This window comes from Pecten maximus, chromosome 4 (genome assembly GCF_902652985.1).
Source record: "Pecten maximus chromosome 4, xPecMax1.1, whole genome shotgun sequence".
In the NCBI taxonomy this organism is placed as follows: Eukaryota; Metazoa; Mollusca; class Bivalvia; order Pectinida; family Pectinidae; genus Pecten; species Pecten maximus.
The window spans coordinates 17,058,647-17,081,190 of record NC_047018.1 but is presented as its reverse complement, the minus strand read 5'-3'; the positions used below and the strand labels follow the sequence as shown (position 1 = coordinate 17,081,190).

At 36.9% G+C, this 22,544-nt stretch overlaps 2 protein-coding genes across 2 annotated transcripts in view; one reads left to right on the top strand and one right to left on the bottom strand.

The window, feature by feature from the left end:
- The window catches only part of LOC117325383 (coiled-coil and C2 domain-containing protein 1-like), a 46,937-nt gene extending 44,032 nt beyond the window's left edge, over positions 1 to 2,905 (top strand). Inside the window, 1 exon segment of the mRNA XM_033881555.1 lies at positions 247 to 2,905. Within this exon segment, the coding sequence (XP_033737446.1) occupies positions 247 to 282 (36 nt within the window). The 3' untranslated portion in view covers positions 283 to 2,905.
- LOC117326412 (dedicator of cytokinesis protein 7-like) overlaps positions 2,657 to 22,544 on the bottom strand; it is a 79,073-nt gene continuing 59,185 nt past the window's right edge. Inside the window, 13 exon segments of the mRNA XM_033883160.1 lie at positions 2,657 to 5,681; positions 5,931 to 6,089; positions 6,499 to 6,608; positions 7,141 to 7,284; positions 9,484 to 9,629; positions 10,516 to 10,606; positions 11,372 to 11,461; positions 15,605 to 15,739; positions 16,298 to 16,429; positions 17,812 to 17,955; positions 18,448 to 18,564; positions 19,458 to 19,469; positions 22,056 to 22,214. Of these exon segments, the coding sequence (XP_033739051.1) occupies positions 5,624 to 5,681; positions 5,931 to 6,089; positions 6,499 to 6,608; positions 7,141 to 7,284; positions 9,484 to 9,629; positions 10,516 to 10,606; positions 11,372 to 11,461; positions 15,605 to 15,739; positions 16,298 to 16,429; positions 17,812 to 17,955; positions 18,448 to 18,564; positions 19,458 to 19,469; positions 22,056 to 22,214 (1,497 nt within the window). The 3' untranslated portion in view covers positions 2,657 to 5,623.

Below are 22,544 nucleotides of genomic sequence, written 5' to 3'. Positions count from 1 at the left end.
TAGCACTGATAAAGATCATTCAGTGGTGGGCAATAAGATCTCTTGTTACTATTATGTTAAACATGTACCCTTAAATTGTTATCAGATCTGTAGTTGGACCTTCAGGTCTTTTGTAATAAGTTAATAAAAACAAAATAACATCCATATTTTGTGCCATTAATCAAGCCATACATGTGACCTACCCTTGGCCTTTTGTTGTAATAATTAATGATAACAATTATAAAACTGTCTTTCTTCTGTTTGCAGCTCAAAGCCATAAGAGACAAAATCCCAGACTTATAGTAAGATCTTATGCTGGTCATATCATTGTCACCATGGAAACGTCACCAACACCTTACTACTGCACAATTACTACTTCTGTAATGAATGCTTGCATTTTGCAGTCGTACATTTTTGAACAGCCTGAAAAACATGATTTTGATTGATCTTTTTCTGAAGGAGTACTAACCTTACATTGTTACATTTCCTGTCTTTATGTGCATTTGTATGCGAGATTTATATATCTCCATAGTAATTGTGACACATACAGGTAACATTTTAGTAGCAGTATAGAAGAACAAGTCAGGTTTGTTCAGGAAAGAGAAGATTTAGGAGTGTACATGCTCCAAGATATTTATATTATTTAATGTATAGTCGTTAAACTAATATGGTTTCATGTTGTTTCCCCCCCGACTGCTTAATGTGTTATTAAAATGTAAATTATCTTGTAGATCAATATACATTGTACATGTATAAGAATATTGTTATTCAGTAAATTATCTTATTAATGTAGATCGATTCATAATAATGTTATTATTATTCACCAACCAGATGAGTACGAGATGAAATGTGTTCATATCTCTGCATTACAATGAACAAATTTAATTTCATTAATACACTGTGTTATTAGGATCTCTTAACACTACTACAATGTAATTTCAAAAGCCAAATATAGGAAACTTTCAAACAGAATAAGGAATCATAGAAAGAAGCATTAACCAACAGCAACTTGATGGTTGGTAGCAACAAAACATGCTGTATTGTCACCATTGAATTATAGTTGTCAAACTGAAATTGGGTATATTCATACATCAAGGCAATTGTCAGTAGCTAACCTGGCCCTAAAAGTCCATTGTCAGTAGCTAACCTGGCCCTAAAAATCCATTGTCAGTAGCTAACCTGGCCCTAAAAGTCCTTTGTCAGTAGCTCACCTGGCACTATGGGTCCATTGTCAGTAGCTAACCTGGCCCTAAAAGTCCTTTGTCAGTAGCTAACCTGGCCCTAAAAGTCCTTTGTCACTAGCTAACCTGGCCCTAAAAGTCCATTGTCAGTAGCTAACCTGGCCCTAAAAGTCCTTTGTCAGTAGCTAACCTGGCCCTAAAAGTCCTTTGTCAGTAGCTAACCTGGCCCTAAAAGTCCATTGTCAGTAGCTAACCTGGCCCTAAAAGTCCTTTGTCAGTAGCTAACCTGGCCCTTAAAGTCCATTGTCAGTAGCTAACCTGGCCCTAAAAGTCCATTGTTAGTAGCTAACCTGGCCCTAAAAGTCCTTTGTCAGTAGCTAACCTGGCCCTAAAAGTCCATTGTCAGTGGCTAACCTGGCCCTTAAAGTCCATTGTCAGTAGCTAACCTGGCCCTAAAAGTCCATTGTCAGTAGCTAACCTGGCCCTAAAAATCCTTTGTCAGTAGCTAACCTGGCCCTAAAAGTCCATTGTCAGTAGCTAACCTGGCCCTAAAAGTCCATTGTCAGTAACTCACCTGGCCTCAAGGGTCCATTGTCAACTTTTTTTAAAAACGTCTCAGTATAACCAAATGGTATTCATCCGAGGTCAAATATTCTACTTCATCTGATTAATGAAGAGATTTAGTTTTATGGTACCGGTATTCAGACAGCAATCAAGTCTGTTCAAAGAAATCATCTTGACCTTTATTCAAGGCACAGGAGTCAAATTTGTTAAAATAGTTGAATGGCTTTTCTAATCAACAAAGAGACAGGGTTGATATTAGGACTGACCTGTTTATTGTTCAAGGCCACACTTACGAGTATACAAGAGGTTTAGTCTTGATATTTGGCTTGTAATATGTTGGAATAAAGGCTAACAAGTTTATTCAAATGAGTTATCTTCATCCATTTTCAAGGGTAAAATATCTTCCACGTTTGAATAACCAAGAGGCCAAGGGTTTGATACTCTTCTTAATTATGCCAGGCGGGTGTTACAGGGCTTTTAATACCTCTCACTGAAATGAAAGCTACATTTTGATATATCCCCCCCCCCCCCCCCCCCCCACCTACCTAGATGTAAGATACAAAGTGCCACATTTTATTGTTGAAGCCTTTTGACATGAATATATACAAGTTTTCTGAAATGTTGCTAAATCTTGTAATATATACAAGTTTTCTGAAATGTTGCTAAATCTTGTAAATCTATCAGTTATTGTACATTTGTGTTTTAAGGATGTCCAATACAGATAAGTACTGAGTATTACTCGAGTTTATCATACTATTATTAGGTAACAGCAGAACAGGTGTACCTGGTTGTGATCAAACATTGATGTAATTAGTGACTAAATTGTGCCTGACAACATTAAATATATATCAATCTAAAATCTTCGTTGATACTTTTATGTTAATAGTTTAGCTCATGCATTTTGTTTACTGTGATTAAAACAAAAACCATGGTTTCCTGTAAAAATGAAGATGTTTATTGTCCATTATAAAGCAGTAATAAAAAGTACATTGCAATATAATATCACTCCATATTCATTTGTCTATTACAAATAAATTCCGTAAGATTTGATAAATGCATATTTCAGCTTTCATTCTCCTTTAATCTGGATTTAATAAAAGTTTACACACATATGAAATATTTGGTGGACACTGGTCTTATTGATCTGCTTGACTAAATTTGTAAAGCAGAAAAGTAAAAAAGGAAAAAAAAAAACATTGCTGTACAATAAAGTGATAATATATTACTAGTTATTATGCATTGTGAAAGCAAAAATTTGCGTGAAAAAACATCTGCATCATCAATCAAGAGAGGTTTTATAAGCAGTGCTCTGTGAACACTTATGGCTTATTAGCGAAATCAGACTCATTCAATGTTCTTTTTGACAAAAAAAAAAAAAAAAAAAATTCAGACTGGTGTGATCATGCAGAACTACATTTGATATTTCATCTTTTTTCCAGTTGTTGACTTCACATGTATCTAATACTAAACAAAAACTGTGATGAGTGAATCGCATGAGAGTAGTTATGAAAGAATGTAAATATGTATCAGTCATAATATGATGAAAGTGACAATCTGAGCAAGCAAAAGTATGTGTAGAGTAGTTCACTACAGCCAAGTATACCAAATATGTGTAGAGTAGTTCACTACAGCCGAGTATACCAAAATATGTGTAGAGTAGTTCACTACAGCCGAGTATACCAAAATATGTGTAGAGTAGTTCACTACAGCCGAGTATACCAAAATATGTGTACAGTAGTTCACTACAGCCGAGTGTACCAAAATATGTGTACAGTAGTTCACTACAGCCGAGTGTACCAAAATATGTGTACAGTAGTTCACTACAGCCGAGTGTACTAAAATATGTGTACAGTAGTTCACTACAACTGATGTTCGTAGCAGACTTGAAATTATAGAAATTTCTTTGAGGTTGACTTAAAGAGGAGTGTTAAAATCTGGCTTGGTACAACTTATGCCTGCATTATTCAGGAATAATTAGGGAAATGGACAACCATCCACATATAAACAGAATAGATTTTGTCCATGTAGGCATATAGTGCTTACACAATGAGAATAAGGTCCTCCATGGCAAAGTACAATTCCACCTCATGTCAATGATATCAAAGTATATGTCATCATGTTAATGTACATTCAAACTGAATTGAATATGTTTCTTAATTACAAAATGTAAAATTATTGCACTTTGTGAATGTGACTAGTTATTTTTAAATAGTTAAAATAGATAAATAGATAAAATATAATATATTGGTACAGGGGATAGGGATTTCACTTGAGAGTGAAGAAACCCTCTCTTCTATATCTTTACCACACTTTCTCTCCCACCTCTTTCAAAGCGATTTGTTAAGATTGGAATCAACATTTTTTTTCCAGAAAACATACAAATTAATAAAAAAACTATAACTACTTAGAAAAAACAATGTACAAAATGTATTATACCAAAAGTATATGAAAATTAAAACTAGTTTCTAAAATCTTCTTTAATCTTTTAAAGTTCCTTAAGTATATACTATTTCAGTGAGGTGGTGTTAAATGCTGACTGTATTTAGAGGTATAAGTAAATAATGAATTCTGTTTCTCACTGAAATCAGCTGATACAGTGTACTGAACATTTTATAAGACATCAGCTTATGTTGTATGAAACATTGAATATAACATCAGCTAGTTGATACAGTACTATACATACAGTACTAAACATTTTATATTACATCAGCTAGTCGATACAGTACTAAACGTTTTATATTACATCAGCTAGTCGATACAGTACTAAACGTTTTATATTACATCAGCTAGTCGATACAGTACTAAACATTTTATATTACATCAGCTAGTCGATACAGTACTAAACGCTTTATATTACATCAGCTAGTCGATACAGTACTAAACGTTTTATATTACATCAGCTAGTCGATACAGTACTAAACGTTATATATTACATCAGCTAGTCGATACAGTACTAAACATTTTATATTACATCAGCTAGTCGATACAGTACTAAACATTTTATATTACATCAGCTAGTCGATACAGTACTAAACATTTTATATTACATCAGCTAGTCGATACAGTACTAAATGTTTCGGAGATGGCTAGCTTAATATATCATTAAGAGCCTACTCTTGTTGCCAGATCCCTACCATATATTCTGTACAATATAAATCTATGTTCTGTATATTTGAAAATAAATATTGTTTAAACTGTACATTTTACATAACGTCAGCTGATGAAGTACAAAACATCAGTAGATACAGTACTAAACTTTTATCTTTATCTGGCCCTAATCAGTATTAGTATGAAATGGTTTCTGTGAATGGGAAGCCACTTGTGTAGGATAGAGTAAACCCTAACCTTGGGATAGACGTATTATCGTCTGGGTGTTAAAGGAATGTGTCTTGCACATTAAGAGGTGGGAGAGTTAAACATTAACATTAAATTCAATAACACATTAAATAATCATCATTAACACTATAACACACTACACAGGTAGTGACAATGTTATACATAATGGTGACACACATGATCAATGTATGAACAGGGACTGGATATAAAGTTTTAAGTAACATATCACATTTCCAAGGAAGCTGTCAGCTTGTTCCATATTGGTACAAATACATATTTTATATGCCTACATAAAATGCTATATATAGCACAGACACGACACATTTTAAATCAAGGGAAGCTCTTGAATACTGCGAATTAAAAGTCTACATCAATGCTTTCTTTGTAAACATGATGAATGGTTCTTCACCTCATGAAGGCTTCTGTTAAAACTATTTGGACCTGGTTCTATATAATGCACTGCTGTTAATTAAGCAGACAATAATAAGTTTATATCAGCACTAGGCCCATAGTTGTCACCTACAGACCGCTTATAAAACTGTCACTGGTAAAAGATGGTGAAGTTACACAAGTGCTGTACTGGAAAACTTCTGTTTACTTGGAGATTCCTTGTTTCCTCGGCTGTAAATAGAAGTAATATGGTCATTAAACTGTGTTTAAAAAAAATAATGCCTAAGGTATTCTTTTTACCAATTAATTAAGATTATCATACATCAGAGGTCTGGTTAACTTGTGACCCGGTATCTAATTATGAATGTCCTCTTTTTCAGTTAGATTGAATTAGATCATACATCAAAGGACTGATTGCGCTGTGACCCAATATTTGAATTATAAATCTAAAGCAGTGTATGTAATATATAGATAATTAACCTTTTGTGGTGTTTTGGTCTTCTAAGTGTTGATGCATTTGATGAAATCATAGGATGAAGTTTTTCCTTAAGAGAGTGATAGTTCCTCTCTAGTTCCCTCTGGTACTCTCTTTGTTCAGATGTTATAAGAGTTTTGTTTCTGTGTAGTGAGTCTGAACACCTGTACACAAAAAGATAAACAGTTAGTTATGAAATGTAAACCAGAAATTTGTGTTGTACTGCAGGACAAAAGTCTTTGTTTACCTGACAAATTTGTGTTGTGCTGCAGGACAAAGGTCTTTATTCACCTGACAAATTTGTCTATGTAGACCTTCATGAGTTAATTACCTAGTACACTAAATGATAGGATAGAATGGTAGGGCAGCATTACTCTCATCATCTGTGTGCTTCCACCGGGACTAACAGGAATGATTAGTAATACAGCTATCGAAGCTTTCATATAAAATAGTTACCCAAAACAGATAGTACAATACATTACTTTTAGACACTTTGTATAATGCTGATTAGGCACAAGATAACAATGTGAATATGTGCCATTCTCTAATCTCAGCCAACACAGTAAAACTTACTTTTTGAGGAAGTCCTTGAAGGAAAGGCGGAGTTTGTTGTGGTGTTTTGTGGCTACAGCAGTGCCTTCCATCACAGGCTTGAGGAAAACCAAGGCCACTTCAGCTGGTCCCTACAAAATCAACCAAACCACTCAATTAGCCTCAAAATATTATAATTAATGTATCAACAGAACACTATTGTACCTTCCTACTGTCCCATCTAACGGTTGTTCATCAAATGATTGTTAAAGGAGAACTTACCTGTATACCAGTTGTCCATCATGATGGTTGTTAAAGGAAAACTTACCTGGATAACGGTTGTCCATCACTTTGATTGTAAAAGGAGAACTTACCTGGATAACAGTTGTCCATCACTTTGATTGTTAAAGGAGAACTTACCTGGATAACGGTTGTCCATAACGTTGATTTTTAAGGAGAACTTACCTGGATAACAGTGGTCCATCACGGTGGTTGTTAAAGGAGAACTTACCTGGTTAACAGTGGTCCATCACTTTGATTGTAAAAGGAGAACTTACCTGGATAACAGTTGTCCATCACGATGGTTGTTAAAGGAGAACTTACCTGGATAACAGTTGTCCATCACAATGAGAACTTACCTGGATAACAGTTGTTCATCACATTGATTGTTAAAGGGGAACTTACCTGGTTAACAGTGGTCCCCAGACAACCTTGTAGCACCATCTGAAGAATCTTTGTGTCTGGAGGCTCTGACGCCAAAGCCAAGGCGAGCTCTCGCGTTTTCTTTTGTATGTCCTCTATGGCCACCTCTATAGGTGACAAGATAACCTGCAGGACAATCATTTCAAATCAACAAGTCGGTCATCACTCTATTAATGTTACTATCAGACAACAGGTCAGTCATCACTATATCAATGTTACTATAGGACAACAGGTCGGTCATCGCTGTATCAATGTTACTATCTGACAACAGGTCAGTCATCACTGTATCAATGTTACTATCTGACAACAGGTCGGTCATCATTGTATCAATGTTACTATCTGACAACAGGTCAGTCTTCACTGTATAAATGTTACTATCTGACAACAGGTCGGTCATCACTGTATCAATGTTACTATAGGACAACAGGTCGGTCATCACTGTATCAATGTTACTTTAGGACAACAGTTCGGTCATCACTATCAATGTTACTATAGGACAACAGGTCGGTCATCACTGTATCAATGTTACTATAGGACAACAAGTCGGTCATCACTGTATCAATGTTACTATAGGACAACAGGTCGGTCATCACTGTATCACTGTTACTATAGGACAACAGGTCAGTCATCACTGTATCAATGTTACTATAGGACAACAGGTCGGTCATCACTGTATCACTGTTACTATAGGACAACAGGTCAGTCATCACTGTATCACTGTTACTATAGGACAACAGGTCAGTCATCACTGTATCAATGTCACTATAGGACAACAGGTCGGTCATCACTGTATCAATGTTACTATAGGACAACAGGTCGGTCATCACTGTATCAATGTCACTATAGGACAACAGGTCGGTCATCACTGTATCAATGTCACTATAGGACAACAGGTCGGTCATCACTGTATCAATGTTACTATCTGACAACATGTCAGTCATCATTGTATAAATGTTACTATAGGACAACAGGTCGGTCATCACTGTATCAATGTTACTATAGGACAACAGGTCGGTCATCACTGTATCAATGTTACTATCTGACAACATGTCAGTCATCATTGTATAAATGTTACTATAGGACAACAGGTCGGTCATCACTGTATCAATGTTACTATAGGACAACAGGTCGGTCATCACTGTATCAATGTTACTATAGGACAACAGGTCAGTCATCACTATATCACTGTTACTATAGAACAACAAGTCGGTCATCACTGTATAAATGTAACTATAGGACAACAGGTCGGTCATCATTGTATTAATGTTACTATCTGACAACAGGTCGGTCATCACTGTATAAATGTAACTATAGGACAACAGGTCAGTCATCATTGTATCAATGTTACTATAGGACAACAGGTCGGTCATCACTATCAATGTTACTATAGGACAACAGGTCGGTCATCACTGTATCAATGTTACTATCTGACAACAGGTCGGTCATCATTGTATCAATGTTACTATAGGACAACAGGTCAGTCATCACTGTATCAATGTTACTATCTGACAACAGGTCGGTCATCACTGTATCAATGTTACTATCGGACAACAGGTCAGTCATCACTGTATCACTGTTACTATCAGACAACAGGTCGGTCATCATTGTATCAATGTTACTATCAGACAACAGGTCGGTCATCACTGTATCAATGTTACTATCTGACAACAGGTCGGTGAAAATGTTACTATCTGACAACAGGTCGGTCATCACTGTATCAATGTTACTATCTCACAACAGGTCGGTCATCACTCTATCAATGTTACTATAGGACAACAGGTCAGTCATCACTGTATCACTGTTACTATAGGACAACAGGTCGGTCATCACTGTATCAATGTTACTATCAGACAACAGGTCAGTCATCATTGTATCAATGTTACTATCAGACAACAGGTCGGTCATCACTGTATCAATGTTACTATAGGACAACAAGTCGGTCATCACTGTATCACTGTTACTATAGGACAACAGGTCGGTCATCACTGTATCAATGTCACTATCAGACAACATGTCGGTCATCACTGTATCAATGGTACTATAGGACAACAGGTCGGTCATCGCTTATTGTCCAACAATAAAACTCAAAATATATGAAAATTCAGAAGAAAAAAAAAACCAACAAATATTTCCTACATGACATTATCATATGTATTAATGATAGAGGTATGGGATGTATACTTATCTTAGAAGCCTTCCAAAATTTTACCCCAAAATTTTTAAAGTTTTTGGGTAGGACACCCAACACCGGGTCAACACAATTAACTAACAGTGACAGATCAAAACAACAGCATAAAAGAACCAGCCAGTGAATGAAGAGCTCACCTGCTCTCGGTTGATGACTGCCATACGTGTCTTGACATAGGGGAAGGTATGACTGGTGGTCAGGATCGTCTTCCTTTTGTACTGTTCATAGATCTCACCGTGAGCTCGGCCATCAAGAGTGAATGGTGTAGCATACATAAACCTCTCTGAAAGTTACATGCAGGAAAAACACAAGTTTGAAACTAATTTTATGAGAAATCATGGAAAATGTGTGATCTCCAGGCCTTACAAAGATTTCTCCTCAAAGGACTTCAACATTATTTTGTAAATCATTTTTTGACCTAGACTTAAATTATCTCACTTAGTCTATTATTCACTTGATCTAACATTAACTCATATCATATAGTCTATCCTGATCCACAATACCTACACACAAGAGACACCAGAGGGATCTTGGCCTCCACCATTGAATGATCTCCATATATCCTATGAAAGACTGATCATTACTGTTCCCTTCCTTAATCATTTCATAACATGGGACATGTACATACATATAAGTCTAAGAAAGATCTAAGAACTTTCTGAGATATAGCTACACTGATAACAAATTATAATTGTCAAAGTGAATATAAATATGAAGTTTGAGAGAACTATATCTTGCCAATTCTCCACAATAATAGCTTTATCTAACTTCAACTGTCTCCCACCATTGAGTGATTATTATTATATTTATATATTAGACTGACCTTTCCTCTACCTTCCCCATCTTTTCCCTTTTCAAAATAATTTGGAAACTGAGGACCTACACAAGTAATCCGAGAAAGATCAATCAAGAACCTTCTCAGAAATAGCACTAACAAACTTCAACAGTCTATTTCCAAGATGGCTGCCTATCAGCCATTTTGTTTTCTCAATCACACACAAAATTAAATGAGCAAAATGAGAAAAGTCCTTCCTGTACTTCTCAAGATAAAGCAATAACAGGGATCATTTACAGAGGGACCACAGACAAAGAGTGATTTGAATAGACCACCATTAGGGCTTATAACAGTTTTGGTAAGTATACAAAAACTTTGAGCCTGTTTCTCTTACTAATGTTGTAGTTCTTGTCGAAATAGGTAAGTCTCTCCCGAAACTCATACAGGTCAAAATAGGGCTCCACATAAGTGATCTGTATATTGGCCTGAAATGTAAAACAGATTGCTTCTTTCATGATCACCGACTGATAATTCTACTGAAAAGTACATGGATTAATTTAGATAGATTGATGTAGGATGACTGCTCTGTGCCTATATTAGTCTGTACCCCACAGCAGGTAGGCTGTGCTACCCAATGATACTGAAAAGTGTTATCAATTAGCATCAACATATATCTTTAACACCTATCAGATATATCACTGATAAGCAAAATGGGACAATCTAGGCCAAATAAACTGAGAGTAGCTGTAAAAAGCTTTTCACACATTTGAACCTGTCACATTCAGTGTTTAAAGCCAATCAATGGAACAAATTTGTTTTCCCCAATTTTTTGCTGACCAAATACAACAATTCTGGGTCACAAGGCCATGAAATACCTTGACTGTTATCATCAGACACATAAACACCATCAGTTTATCCTGAAACAGCCCTCACACCTCTTCATTATTGAATTAAATACACATTACAATGTAACCACCTTTAATTTTAACCTAGAAATAATTAATCCACAACAGTTAACAGTCACAACACTACCTGCAGTCCACAGTCATCACAGGTTTACTAACTTATCAGGTGGATATTAAAAGCCAACCAGACGATAAATCCTGCACAACAACACAAAGAAACGAGGAATTGGCTCCCCTCCTTTTACAATACCCTTAAATATTAAGGTATTACTTAAATGCAGTACACATTGTCAATAACTGTTAAATTTTCATTGAATTATGTTGTGATATCAGACCAGTACATACAATGCCTGGATCCAGTTTATCTCTCTCAACTGTGTTAGAATCTTTGATGGTGGTTGTTTTGTCATGTCCAAACCGGTCGCCATAGAAACTCTGTAACAGAAAATATCAGGAGTTATTTAAAATTTTCCAGATTTTATGAAGGATAAATGGGATGTCCTTGAGATGTCCTTGAGAGTCTGGTATTGGCCAGTTCATTTTATACATTTACCACATCTAATGATTATCTATGTTACTTTTTTTGAAAGAATCAAGAAACTCAAAAAAGGTTAAAGTTTGATGGGGAGCTACAATAGTCCCATAGTTCAATAGATTTCATTATTTTCAATTTTGGATTATAAAGACAATCAACCATGTGTATGGTGCCACTATTGAAGTGAATTAAAATGTGGCATGCAAGTTACAATGTATTGTAAACCTTGGTAACTAAAATCTACCACCAGTATCTTCTACCTGTAATCTCAAAGGATTATACAAAAGGCACACAAAAATATACTGTATCTATATAGACAAATATCAAGGATTGTTCAAACAAAATACTGCATAAGAAACCATAACTATATGTGATGTTATCAAATCCTACCAACTATAAATTTCCTACCAAGTATAAATTGCACAGAGATGGGTTTAGAACAATGCAAGAACTAACAAAAAGGGCAATAACTCTTGCCACTCAAGAAATCACAACTGGTCTTCAAGATTAGAAAGCCTACAAATTTTCAAAGAGATTGGATGAAAAACACAGGAGATCACTGTAGAATATTCAAATCATGAAATAACAAATGGTTAAAACTTATGCAAACAGTTGAATCAAAACGCCACTCAGGAAAACACAACTGTATTTTATGATGATAAAGCCTATAGCAGTTATAAGACATCTGTTGAAAAACGTGACAGGACATCTCCAGACAAACCATACTGTAATCTAGCCTGTGTGATATCTCTATAACATACCTGTAGTCTGTGTGATATCTCTATGACATACCTGTAGGCTGTGTGATATCTCTATGACATACCTCTAACCTGTGTGATATCTCTATGACATACCTCTAGTCTGTGTGATATCTCTATGACATACCCGTGGTCTGTGTGATATCACTATGACATACCTCTAGTCTGTGTGATATCTCTATGACATACCTGTAGTCTGTGTGATATCTCTACGACATACCTCTAACCTGTGTGATATCTCTATGACATACCTCTAGTCTGTGTGATATCTCTATGACATACCTGTAGTCTGTGTGATATCTCTATGACATACCTGTAGCCTGTGATATCTCTATGACATACCTCTAACCTGTGTGATATCTCTATGACATACCTGTAACCTGTGTGATATCTCTATGACATACCTGTAACCTGTGTGATATCTCTATGACATACCTGTAGTCTGTGTGATATCTCTATGACATACCTCTAGCCTGTGTGATATCTCTATGACATACCTGTAGCCTGTGTGATATCTCTATGACATACCTCTAACCTGTGTGATATCTCTATGACATACCTGTAGTCTGTGTGATATCTCTATGACATACCTCTAGCCTGTGTGATATCTCTATGACATACCTGTAGCCTGTGTGATATCTCTATGACATACCTCTAACCTGTGTGATATCTCTATGACATACCTCTAGTCTGTGTGATATCTCTATGACATACCTGTAGTCTGTGTGATATCTCTATGACATACCTGTAGTCTGTGTGATATCTCTATGACATACCTGTAGTCTGTGTGATATCTCTATGACATACCTGTAGTCTGTGTGATATCTCTATGACATACCTCTAGTCTGTGTGATATCTCTATGACATACCTCTAGCCTGTGTGATATCTCTATGACATACCTGTAACCTGTGTGATATCTCTATGACATACCTGTAGCCTGTGTGATATCTCTATGACATACCTCTAGTCTGTGTGATATCTCTATGACATACCTCTAACCTGTGTGATATCTCTATGACATACCTCTAGTCTGTGTGATATCTCTATGACATACCTGTAGTCTGTGTGATATCTCTATGACATACCTCTAGTCTGTGTGATATCTCTATGACATACCTGTAGCCTGTGTGATATCACTATGACATACCTCTAGTCTGTGTGATATCTCTATGACATACATCTAGTCTGTGTGATATCTCTATGACATACCTCTAGTCTGTGTGATATCTCTATGACATAGCTCTAGCCTGTGTGATATCTCTATGACATACCTCTAACCTGTGTGATATATCTATGACATACCTGTAGTCTGTGTGATATCTCTATGACATACCTGTAGCCTGTGTGATATCTCTATGACATACCTGTAGGTTGTGTGATATCTCTATGACATACCTCTAGTCTGTGTGATATCTCTATGACATACCTGTAGACTGTGTGATATCTCTATGACATACCTGTAGTCTGTGTGATATCACTATGACATACCTGTAAACTGTGTGATATCTCTATGACATACCTGTAGTCTGTGTGATATCTCTATGACATACCTCTAGTCTGTGTGATATCTCTATGACATACCTCTAGTCTGTGTGATATCTCTATGACATACCTGTAGTCTGTGTGATATCTCTATGACATACCTGTAGTCTGTGTGATATCTCTATGACATACCTGTAGTCTGTGATATCTCTATGACATACCTCTAGTCTGTGTGATATCTCTATGACATACCTGTAACCTGTGTGATATCTCTATGACATACCTCTAGTCTGTGTGATATCTCTATGACATACCTCTAACCTGTGTTATATATCTATGACATACCTCTAGTCTGTGTGATATCTCTATGACATACCTGTAGTCTGTGTGATATCTCTATGACATACCTCTAGTCTGTGTGATATCTCTATGACATACCTGTAGCCTGTGTGATATCACTATGACATACCTCTAGTCTGTGTGATATCTCTATGACATACCTCTAGTCTGTGTGATATCACTATGACATACCTCTAGTCTGTGTGATATCTCTATGACATACCTCTAACCTGTGTGATATCTCTATGACATACCTATAGTCTGTGTGATACTTCTATGACATACCTGTAGTCTGTGTGATATCTCTATGACATACCTGTAGGCTGTGTGATATCTCTATGACATACCTGTAGTCTGTGTGATATCTCTATGACATACCTGTAGCCTGTGTGATATCTCTATGACATACCTGTAACCTGTGTGATATCTCTTTGACATACCTGTAGGCTGTGTGATATCTCTATGACATACCTGTAGGCTGTGTGATATCTCTATGACATACCTGTAGGCTGTGTGATATCTCTATGACATACCTGTAGCCTGTGTGATATCTCTATGACATACCTCTTGTCTGTGTGATATCTCTATGACATACCTCTAGTCTGTGTGATATCTCTATGACATACCTGTAGGCTGTGTGATATATCTATGACATACCTGTAGTCTGTGTGATATCTCCATGATATACCTGTAGTCTGTGTGATACTTCTATGACATACCTGTAGTCTGTGTGATACTTCTATGACATACCTGTAGCCTGTGTGATATCTCTATGACATACCTGTAACCTGTGTGATATCTCTATGACATACATGTAGTCTATGTGATATCTCTATGACATACCTCTAGCCTGTGTGATATCTCTATGACATACCTCTAGCCTGTGTGATATCTCTATGACATACCTGTAACCTGTGTGATATCTCTATGACATACCTGTAGGCTGTGTGATATCTCTATGACATACCTCTAGCCTGTGTGATATCTCTATGACATACCTCTAGCCTGTGTGATATCTCTATGACATACCTCTAACCTGTGTGATATCTCTATGACATACCTCTAGTCTGTGTGATATCTCTATGACATACCTCTAGCCTGTGTGATATCTCTATGGCATACCTCTAGTCTGTGTGATATCTCCATGACATACCTCTAGTCTGTGTGATATCACTATGACATACCTGTAGTCTGTGTGATATCTCTATGACATACCTGTAGTCTGTGTGATATCACTATGACATACCTGTAGCCTGTGTGATATCTCTATGACATACCTCTAACCTGTGTGATATCTCTATGACATACCTGTAGTCTGTGTGATATCTCTATGACATACCTGTAGTCTGTGTGATATCTCTATGACATACCTCTAACCTGTGTGATATCTCTATGACATACCTCTAGTCTGTGTGATATCTCTATGACATACCTCTAGTCTGTGTGATATCTCTATGACATACCTCTAGTCTGTGTGATATTTCTGGCAGTTTGGTAATAGCTGGCTCCTTGTAAACAAACTCCTCACCATCAAGGTCCCCAAACTTGTGGCCATAGAAACCAACTCGAAAATAGGTGCCAAAGATTCTCTTTCCCTCCTGAATAATGAAAAGTATCATTTGATTATACTTACTTTTACTGTCAAAGAAACTAGAACACTGACAGGTCAGCAAGAGCCTGTTGTGTAGCAATATATCCCCCTCAATCATCAAAAAGCCATCTGCCCAAAACACTGCAGCTGGCATTTGACATTTGGACTTCAAAAACAATTGTAAGGAAGAAAAATATACATTATATATGTACTATGATGTGACCCTTGTTTCCATCAAGCCATCCGAGATTTGCTGGGCTAACAGAAGTGCAAATATCAGTTTAATACCAGTTTAATACTCATTTGCCAAGTCTGATTTGTTTTATTCAAATCTGAAACACTAATCAGGGGCCTAATGAATAAGAAGATGGATTGCTGTAGGACAGACAGAAGATATATCAGACAATGTGAACCCTTATATCTAACCAATACTAATATCAATCAGGCACAAGTAATATCTATCAAAATAAGATTTAGTTGATACATTTGATCTATTAATGAATCACAATAATACATTTATCCATCAAATTACTATGTCATAGAAAAGATTTAAGTAGCAATCTACCTGTCGTATGATCGAGTTGAAGGCTTCGTGAAGTTTACTGTGGATGACTCCCAGCTTCTTGAAGTCTCGGTGTGCCTCATGTATGGGGATAAGTATCTTGTAGACATGGTTAATGGCTTCATACATAGTGGCCTGTACAAAAAACAGCATTTTATATAGTCGCCTGTACAAAGGATTCTTCAAACCAAATATTACAAAATCCCTTCATTCCTACAATCAAAAGAAGGATTCTAAACAATTTGCTTTATTTCCTCTATTAGTCCACAACCATTGAGCTCCCTAGGGGCCAGACCAACCATTTACATACAACATTGGTTCCTCTTCACCCAAGGATGCTTCAGAACAACCCTTACTGGACGCTACTTCTAAGGCCCCTTACATTTTGGGTGCCATAATTTAACCCAACATTTATACATAACTGGGTATCCCTTTTCCAAAGGATTCTTCAGACATTTGGAGTAAATCTTTTAACCCTACAGAAGGATTAGAATATGCTATTATATTTCCCTTATTGGGCCTGCTTCTCAGACCCCTAGGGGGCCAGACTCACTATCTATACAAAATCAGTTCTCCTTCTCCCAATGATGCTTCAGACTAAATTTGGTAAAATTCAATTTTTAGGAAAAGTTGATGGACAATGGACAGCGACAGACAACAACCGCAACACAGCACAAGCTCACTGGTTCTCAGGACCAAGTGAACCAAAACCAAGTTAAAGCACTTTTCAAGCAGTTCATTGTTCAAATCATGATTTTACATACTAGTTCTGTGTACAAAAACACAGCATTTTATATAATAATGGCCTGTACTAAAGAACATTATAATTATTATATAACAAAATATTTCAGGGGATCTTGGCACCCAACCATTGAATGATCCTTATTTGTTCTTTGTAAGACAACTTTTTTCTACTTTTTCCTACTCTACCCTTTCCCTCTTTTATAATTCCAGTACTTCTCTTGAAATAGTGATAACAAGATTCAACTGTCAAAATCCAAGGTGGCCACCTGTTGGCAATTTTTGTTTTCCTGATCAGACTCAAAATAAATTGGTCATTAGATCAAGGGGAACCTATATATAAGATTTGAGAAATATCATTAAATTAGTACTTCTCAAGAACTTCAACTGTCCAAATCCATGCAGCTTGTTCCAGTAGTCCTACTCTACAGGCCAAATGGTGATAGGCTACCATAAAGAAAGAGCTGGCAGCCTGTTTTTTTATCCTACTCTACAGGCCAAAATGTGATAGGTTACCATAGAGAAAGAGCTGGCAGCCTGTTCCAGTAGTCCTACTCTACAGGACAAATGGTGATAGGCTACCATAGAAAAGGAGATAGCAGTCTGTTCTTTATCCTACTCTACAGGCCAAATGGTGATAGGTTACCATGGAGAAAGAGCTGGCAGCCTGTTCCAGTAGTCCTACTCTACAGGACAAATGGTGATAGGCTACCACAGAAAAGGAGAAAGCAGTCTGTTCTTTATCCTACTCTACAGGACAAATGGTGATAGGTTACCATGGAGAAAGAGCTGGCAGCCTGCTCTAGTAGTCCTACAAGACCGCTTTCAGTGAAGTATTTTCCTGTACAGATTCCCTCCTCGTCAGGTGATACAACATCATCGGACACGGCACTCTCCTCCAACACATTAGGTGTTATTTTCTGTAAAAACAAAATCAAATATCTACTAATTTTAGACCTAATGATCTTTGACCTAATTATGACTTTGAATTTTGATCAGTTATTTAATTCTGGCAAACTTTGCTTCATGCTGTCATCACAAAATTTTCATCAATGAAAAGATACAAAACATGACCTTGACCTTTGAATCTAATGGCTTTGACTTTTGATTTTTGAAATTTTGACTTTTGATATTTGTTTTTGTGAACTTAAAACATCTTGAACAAACTTCATGTGAATCAGTAACTAAAAACTTGATTAGTGATTACTAATAGAGCCCGCTATCAATGATACAGTGCCCTAACTATTGAAAAATCAGTAAGCTGTTCATACCACTTTAAATGTGAAATATGCCCAACAGTTGTTGATAACATAACCCTTTACTCGGACCATGTAGATCTGTTTTAGTCAGTAATCTACAAATTTAATTTGATATAATCTGAAACTGTCTGGCATGGTTAGACATATTTATACCTGGAAATCTACACATCCAACAGGTAAGTAAGGCTTGTCTTCTAACATGTCCAGGTACTCCGCAATCAGGCCTGCAGCATGGATCAAGCAATGAGCAGCTTCAGCATGGTTCCCTCGCTGTAAACAATTTAAACAAATCACTTAGATGACCTATGTATATCATGGTTCCCTTGCTGTAAACAATTTAAACAAATCACTTAGATGACCTCTGTATACATGTTTCCCTCGCTGTAAATAGTTTAATAGATACTTAGGTGACCTCTGTATATCATGTTTCCCTCACTGTAAACAGTGTAATAGATACTTAGGTGACCTCTGTATATCATGTTTCCCTCACTGCAAACAGTTTAATAGATACTTAGGTAACCTCTGTATATCATGTTTCCCTCCCTGTAAACAGTTTAATAGATACGTAGGTGACCTCTGTATATCATGTTTCCCTCACTGTAAACAGTTTAATAGATACTTAGATGACCTCTGTATATCATGTTTCCCTCACTGTAAACAGTTTAATAGATACGTAGGTGACCTCAGTATATCATGTTTCCCTCACTGTAAACAGTTTAATAGATACTTAGGTGACCTCTGTATATCATGTTTCCCTCACTGTTAACAGTTTAATAGATACTTAGGTGACCTCTGTATATCATGTTTCCCTCACTGTAAACAGTTTAATAGATACTTAGGTGACCTCTGTATATCATGTTTCCCTCACTGTTAACAGTTTAATAGATACTTAGGTGACCTCTGTATATCATGTTTCCCTCACTGTAAACAGTTTAATAGATACTTAGGTGACCTCTGTATATCATGTTTCCCTCACTGTAAACAGTTTTATAGATACTTAGATGACCTCTGTATATCAGGTTTCCCTCACTGTAAACAGTTTAAAAAATCACGTAGGTGACCTCTGTATATCATGTTTCCCTCACTGTAAACAGTTTAAACAAATCACTTAGATGACCTCTGTATATCATGTTTCCCTCACTGTAAACAGTTTAAAAAATCACCAGATCCTTTACCTGTACAAACAAATGAAAAGTTGAATAGACACAAGTCCAATACAGAGAAACAAGACTATAAGAAGGGTGTAGGATGTATACTGATGGACTATAAGAAGGGTGTAGGATGTATACTGATGGACTATAGGAAGGGTTTAGGTTGTATACTGATGGAGTATAAGAAGGTTGTAGGTTGTATACTGATGGACTATAAGAAGGTGATGTATACTGATGGAGTATAAGAAGGGTGTAGGATGTATACTGATGGAGTATAAGAAGGGTGTAGGATGTATACTGATGGACTATAGGAAGGGTGTAGGATGTATACTGATGGACTATAAGAAGGGTGTAGGATGTATACTGATGGACTATAGGAAGGGTGTAGGGTGTATACTGATGGACTATAAGAAGGGTGTAGGATGTATACTGATGGACTATAAGAAGGGTGTAGGATGTATACTGATGGACTATAAGAAGGGTGTAGGATGTATACTGATGGACTATAAGAAGGGTGTAGGATGTATACTGATGGACTATAAGAAGGGTGTAGGATGTATACTGATGGACTATAAGAAGGGTGTAGGATGTATACTGATGGAGTATAAGAAGGGTGTAGGATGTATACTGATGGACTATAAGAAGGGTGTAGGATGTATACTGATGGACTATAGGAAGGGTGTAGGATGTATACTGATGGACTATAGGAAGGGTGTAGGATGTATACTGATGGACTATAAGAAGGGTGTAGGATGTATACTGATGGACTATAGGAAGGGTGTAGGATGTATACTGATGGACTATAAGAAGGGTGTAGGATGTATACTGATGGACTATAAGAAGGGTGTAGGATGTATACTGATGGACTATAGGAAGGGTGTAGGATGTATACTGATGGACTATAAGAAGGGTGTAGGATGTATACTGATGGACTATAAGAAGGGTGTAGGATGTATACTGATGGACTATAGGAAGGGTGTAGGATGTATACTGATGGACTATAAGAAGGGTGTAGGATGTATACTGATGGAGTATAGGAAGGGTGTAGGATGTATACTGATGGACTATAGGAAGGCTGTAGGATGTATACTGATGGACTATAGGAAGGGTGTAGGATGTATACTGATGGACTATAAGAAGGGTGTAGGATGTATACTGATGGACTATAGGAAGGGTGTAGGATGTATACTGATGGACTATAAGAAGGGTGTAGGATGTATACTGATGGAGTATAAGAAGGGTGTAGGATGTATACTGATGGACTATAGGAAGGGTGTAGGATGTATACTGATGGACTATAGGAAGGGTGTAGGATGTATACTGATGGACTATAGGAAGGGTGTAGGATGTATACTGATGGACTATAAGAAGGGTGTAGGATGTATACTGATGGACTATAGGAAGGGTGTAGGATGTATACTGATGGACTATAGGAAGGGTGTAGGATGTATACTGATGGACTATAGGAAGGGTGTAGGATGTATACTGATGGACTATAGGAAGGGTGTAGGATGTATACTGATGGAGTATAGGAAGGTTGTAGGATGTATACTGATGGACTATAAGAAGGGTGTAGGATGTATACTGATTGACTATAAGAAGGGTGTAGGATGTATACTGATGGACTATAGGAAGGGTGTAGGATGTATACTGATGGACTATAGGAAGGGTGTAGGATGTATACTGATTGACTATAGGAAGGGTGTAGGATGTATACTGATGGACTATAGGAAGGGTGTAGGATGTATACTGATGGACTATAGGAAGGGTGTAGGATGTATACTGATTGACTATAGGAAGGGTGTAGGATGTATACTGATGGACTATAGGAAGGGTGTAGGATGTATACTGATGGACTATAGGAAGGGTGTAGGATGTATACTGATGGACTATAGGAAGGGTGTAGGATGTATACTGATGGACTATAGGAAGGGTGTAGGATGTATACTGATGGACTATAGGAAGGGTGTAGGATGTATACTGATGGACTAAGAAGGGTGTAGGATGTATACTGATGGACTAAGAAGGGTGTAGGATGTATACTGATGGACTATAAGAAGGGTGTAGGATGTATACTGATGGACTATAGGAAGGGTGTAGGATGTATACTTATGGACTATAGGAAGGGTTTAGGTTGTATACTGATGGACTATAGGAAGGGTTTAGGTTGTATACTGATGGAGTATAAGAAAGGTGTAGGATGTATACTGACGGACTAAAAGAAGGTTGTAGGATGTATACTGATGGACTATAAGAAGGGTGTAGGATGTATACTGATGGACTATAAGAAGGGTGTAGGATGTATACTGATGGACAATAAGAAGGGTGTAGGATGTATACTGATGGACTATAGGAAGGGTGTAGGATGTATACTGATGGACTAAAAGAAGGTTGTAGGATGTATACTGATGGACTATAGGAAAGGTGTAGGATGTATACTGATGGACTATAGGAAGGGTGTAGGATGTATACTGATGGACTAAGTAGCATTCCAAAATCCTAAGCAGATGCAGGGGCACAGCATTAGCTCCTTATTATCGATGAGCTAAAAATTTGACATTGAATACATTAACAGAGTACAATAGATCAAGAAACGCTGATTGCAATTACCTGCTCAGGAAAGGTGTTTTCCTGGAGATCAACGTCAGCCTCAGCATAAGTAAGGATGGTCTTGAGTGACTTGCGGAGGAACTCCTCATTAAAGCTCTGGTTTTGTCCAACCAGTGAACTCAGAGACATTGTCACCTGCATTTTCACTCGTGCAAAATTCTGGAATATTTCAATAAATTTCAAATAGCATTCTTTTGAATACAAAAATATTGTACACAGGAGGGTGTTTCTCAAAGCAGGGCTCAAAGTGGCACCTATTTTAGTGGCCATAGTGCCTTATATTCACCAATGGCCACCTGTTATTTACCTGTAAGGCACCTGCATGGCCACTAAAAGTATTGTGTAAACCTGCGATTTGGTTAATCTTTCAAAGGCTGCAGTCAATGCTAAAATAATGTTCACAGTAAAAAAAGTTACAGAGATGTAATACTGATCTAAAGAATTAAAAGATTTTTTTGACAGATTCAAGACAACTAGGGCAGGTGACTA